Raw genomic sequence first — 4606 nt, 5'->3', positions numbered from 1 at the left:
GGCCCCGCCCGCGCCGCTTCCCGCCTTCCGCTGGCCACGCCCCCCCCGCCCCGACCCATTGGCCGGGATCGCGGTGTCGTAGCGGGCGGCGCGGGAGATCCCTTAAAGCGACAGGCACGAAGGGAAGGGGGGACCCGGGGCGGAGACGCTGCTGGGTCACCAGGCGGGGACGGGACAGGGCACCGGAGGAACCGTCACGGGCTCAGAATCGGCCCCCCAGGGGCGGGGGAGGCATCACGGAGGGGGGGGACACTCACGTGACACGCGGGGTTTTCGGGGTGCTCAGGGGTCCCGCACACGCAGTTCCCACGGGCACGGTCCCGCACGCACCATCCCACGCCCGCAGACCCCCCACGCGGCTGCCGGGCACGAGTGGGGACCCCCCCCAGCCCCGGGTGGGACCCTCTGGGCTGGCGCTGGGGCCGGTTGGGAGCTGGAAACAGCCCCCCCCTCCCCCCAGCAGGAATGGGTGGGGGTCCCTGTGTCTGTCCAGGATTGGGGTCCCCCTGTGTACGTGCGGGATCGGGGTCCCCCTGCCTGTGCACCCCACCCTGCAAACCGGGGTGGCCTGGGGCTCGGTGGGTGGTGGGTCCCCGTCACATCTATATGGGGCCAAATCCGTGACCCTGGGGTCACTCAGACAGTGCTGAGAGTGGGGGGCAGCACCCCCCCATTCCCCTCCCTGAGCTGGGGGCGGGGGGTGTCTCTGTGTCCCCCAAGAAGGACCCCACCATTCCCACCCCCCTCCTGGGCAGAGCTGGAGCGTGTGACCGGGGGGCCGCACACACACGCACACACGTGTCCCAACGCAATTCAAGTGGGGGGGGCAGGTTCCTTCCCCCCCCCCTTTTTGGGGTGGGACTATGCAAACGAGAACCCCTTCATATCCCCCCCGTCCCTGTCCCCTTCGCCTCTCTACCCCAGCGGTGCCCGAACGTAGGGGGAGACGAGGACGGCGGGACCATGAGGGTGCACGGGGTGATCGCGGTGCTGGGGACCCTCCTGGTCTTGGCTACGGCTCAGCGGCGTAAGTAGGGTTCGGGGTCCTTGGTGGGGGGGGGCAGCATCCAGAGCCTGACATGGGAGCAGTCAGGATGGTCCCGGCCGGCGAGGAGGCTCACGGGATCCGGGGGGCAGCAGCCCCCGGATCCCGCGAGCCCCCCCGCCCGCCGGGACCATCCCCATCTCCCTGGGGATTATGGGGTCCATTGGTAGGAGTGGACCCCTCTCTCAAAGCCAAATCACACGGGGAGCAGGATTAGACCCCGCTAATCCCATGGGTGGGGGCTGCTTGGAGTACACGGAGGGGGCTCGTGGGGTCCCCGTCCCTTTGTGGGATGTTGGGGGAGACTTACAGCCCTCCAGGAGTGGGGTGGGTTGTGGGGGTCCCCATCCCTCTGTGTTGGTGCTGTAAATGGGGAGGGGACACCCATCCATCTGTAAATGGGGGACCCCCATCCATCTGTGAGGGAGAGGAGACAGAGGGGACCTGGTAGCCCCCTGCGAGTGAGGGGACATGGGGGGAACCTGGCAGCCCCTTTGGAATGGGGGGGGACATGGAGGGGACCTGGCAGCCCCCTGCAAGTGGGGGGCTGTGAGGAAGGTGCTCAACTCGTCCTGCCCGGGGCTGCCAGCACCGGCTCAGCTGAGAGTCACATGAAAAGGCTTTGGGCAGCATTCGACGCCATGTGATGGGCTTTGCCCTGCACGTGGCTTGGCCCGAGCCCGTCACGTGGACCCCAGGGTCCCCAAGGGTCCCTGCGGTCGGGGGGGACCCGGCTGGATGCCCCGTGGGGTTGGCAGCGCATCACCGGGGGTCTTCCTGGCCGGTCGGGGTGGTTGGCGGCCACCCTGTGCCGGTGCTCCGGGTGCCACACGCACCCTCTCACCCTTCTACCGCAGGAGCCGGTGGCCGGAGCCGTGGTCGGAGTCAGCCCTGGAGCAGGCGGCCAGCGCCTTTCCGGAGCTGGGACTCAGGGCTGTACCGGCCGTGGCAGGAGGGGACGCCGCGACAGCGGGACTGCTGGCGAGGTGGGTGCTGGGACGGGCGCCGGAGACCGTGCTGGCCTTCGGCGCCATCCCTGAGCCACTGTCCCTGTGCCTGGCAGGTGGCGATGTCACCTTCGACATCAGCAACGATGCTCCCACCATGGCGGGTGCCGAGGCCACCTTCTCCATCGCCCTCCGCTTCCCCAGCACCCAGGCGGTGCTGCCTGACGGCCGCGTCGTCTGGAGCCAGAACTGCACCGTCAACGGTCAGCGCCCACCCAAACTCCCCCACCAGCACCTGGACCCTCCACGCCGCACCCCCCCCTCACCCTCTGCTCCCCGCAGGCACCCGCGTCGCCCAGGGTGAACCCGTCTTCCCGGAGCAGCCAGCCGAGGGCACGGATAGCGTCTTCCCCGACGGGCAGCCGTTCCCCCCCAGCGCTGGGGGCAAGCGTGGAAAATTCGTCTACGTCTGGTGGACGTGGGGTGAGGCCGGCACCGACCCCTGCCAGCGTCCGGGGGGTCTCCGAGGCGGTGTCTGACCCCCCCCCCACCCCACAGGGCGCTACTGGCAGGTGGTGGACGGCGCCGCGTCCCAGCTGACGGTGAGCACGGCGGGGGTGCCCCTTGGCTCCTACACTATGGAGGTGGTCGTCTACCACTACCGCGGCCGCCAGAAGTTCATCCCCATCGGCCGCGCCAGCACCCAGTTCAGCATCACTGGTGGGTGCCGGGGATGGGGGGGGGGGCAGGGGGACCCCAGCAGGGAGGGTGAGCTGATGGCACCCCGTGTGTGTGTCCCGTTCCCCCCCCCAGACCAGGTGCCCTTTGCGGTGGACGTGGCGCAGGTGCAGGACACGGCGGAGGGCGACGGGCGCTTCGTGCGTAATCGCCCCGTGGCCTTCACCGTGCGGCTGCACGACCCCAGCCGCTACCTGCGTGACGCCGACATCTCCTACTCCTGGGATTTCGGGGACCAGAGCGGGACCCTCATCTCCCGCAGTGCCACCGTCACCCACACCTACCTGGAGACCGGGTCCTTCAACGCCCGCCTGGTGCTGCAGGCGGCCATTCCCCTCAGCCCCTGCGGCACCTCCGTGGCCCCTGTCGTAGACCCCACCACCGGCTCGCCGCCGTCAGCGGGACCCACGGCCACGCAGCCTGTCGGCACCACGCCGGGGGGGCAGAGCACCGCCGGGACACCCAGCACTGGTAAGGGAGCATGGAGCAGCCCCCATCTCTACGGGTGCTGGGTGGCCGGGGGTCCCAGGGGTGCCCTCTGCGAGGGGTGCCCTCCCCATCCTTGCTCTGCTCGCAGCACCTGCAGCCTCCGGCTCGCCGGCGGAGCCCACGGGGGGATCGGTGGCCATGCCCTCGGACCCCGCCGTCGCTGAGTCCTCAGATGCCACCGTCACCGAGTCCGTCCTCGTGGCGCTCAGCACCCTGGCGGATGCTGCTGGCGGAGCCGCGGGTACCAACCCCACTGCCGTCTCTGCTGCGGTGTCCGCAGACCCCCTGCTCCCCACCTCGGCGACTGCAGCCGGGGACGTGCTGGGCACCTCGGCCCCCACAGCCACGGAGGGAACAGTGGCTGCAGGTGGGTGCTCCCCCCAGGTCAGGGGGTGACGGGCCATGTCTGGGGGGTCCCCAAGGTTTCAGTCCCCCCCTCGCCCTTCCACAGCCTCTTCCCTGCCTCCTGCTTACCCTGCAGATGCGGCCACAGCTGGAGCCACGGTGGGAGCCACAGCTGGAGCCACAGCAGGAGCCACAGCTGGAGCCACAGCAGGAGCCACAGCTGGAGCCACGGCGGGAGCCACAGCTGCATCTGTAGCTGTGTCTGCAGCTGGAGCCACAGCTGGATCCACAGCTGAATCCCTGGTTGAAGCCACAGCTGGAGCCACGGCTGGAGCAACAGTGGGAGCCACCGTGGGAGCCACGGCTGTATCCCTTGCTGCTGCCACAGCTGGAGCCACAGCTGGAGCAACAGCTGGAGCCACAGCTGCCCCCGACAGCACTGCCGAGCCACTGGTGCTGGTGAAGCGCCAGGCACTGGCTGCCGATTCCACCGGCTGCATCCTGTACCGCTACGGCACCTTCTCCACCCAGCTTGACATCGTCCGTGAGTGCCGGGCCGGGGGGCTGGAGAGGGGGGCTGGGGTGGGGGGGCTGAGCCCGCTCCAACACCGCATCCCATTGCAGAGGGGATCGAGAGTGTGGCCATCGTGCAGGTGGTGCCGGAGAGCAGCGAGAACAGCGTGGAGCTGACGGTGACGTGCGAGGGGAGGTGAGGGCAGCCGGGGCTCCGGCCGGTGGCCCCGGCACAGGGACGGGATAGGGACCACGCATTGGGGCTGGGGGGGGGGTGGTCCACAGCGGTCTGACCCCTGCCCGCAGCCTGCCCGAGGAGGTGTGCACCGTGGTGGCGGACGCCGAGTGCCAGACGGCGCAGACGCAGACGTGCTCAGCCGTGGCACCGGCCCCCGGTTGCCAGCTCGTTGTGCGCCAGGACTTCAACCAGTCCGGCCTCTACTGCCTCAACGTCTCCTTGGCCAACGGCAACAGCCTGGCCGTGGCCAGCACCCGTGTCGCTGTCGGAGGTGGGAGCGGGGCCGGGGGG

General features: G+C 70.0%; 1 protein-coding gene across 1 annotated transcript in view; it reads left to right on the top strand.

Annotated features, from left to right (window-relative positions):
- The first annotated feature begins 963 nt into the window (after positions 1–963).
- Positions 964–4606, top strand: part of PMEL (premelanosome protein) — an 8046-nt gene continuing 4403 nt past the window's right edge. Inside the window, exons 1-10 of the mRNA XM_010565172.1 lie at positions 964–1027; positions 1903–2031; positions 2109–2255; positions 2335–2475; positions 2551–2712; positions 2806–3237; positions 3308–3586; positions 3701–4108; positions 4189–4273; positions 4384–4586. Coding sequence (XP_010563474.1) covers positions 964–1027; positions 1903–2031; positions 2109–2255; positions 2335–2475; positions 2551–2712; positions 2806–3237; positions 3308–3586; positions 3701–4108; positions 4189–4273; positions 4384–4586 — 2050 coding nt within the window. The remainder of the gene's footprint in view (positions 1028–1902; positions 2032–2108; positions 2256–2334; positions 2476–2550; positions 2713–2805; positions 3238–3307; positions 3587–3700; positions 4109–4188; positions 4274–4383; positions 4587–4606) is intronic.

This window comes from Haliaeetus leucocephalus, unplaced genomic scaffold (genome assembly GCF_000737465.1).
Source record: "Haliaeetus leucocephalus isolate CR32 unplaced genomic scaffold, Haliaeetus_leucocephalus-4.0 Scaffold186, whole genome shotgun sequence".
Lineage (NCBI taxonomy): Eukaryota > Metazoa > Chordata > Aves > Accipitriformes > Accipitridae > Haliaeetus > Haliaeetus leucocephalus.
This window is presented reverse-complemented; position numbering and strand designations above follow the sequence as displayed.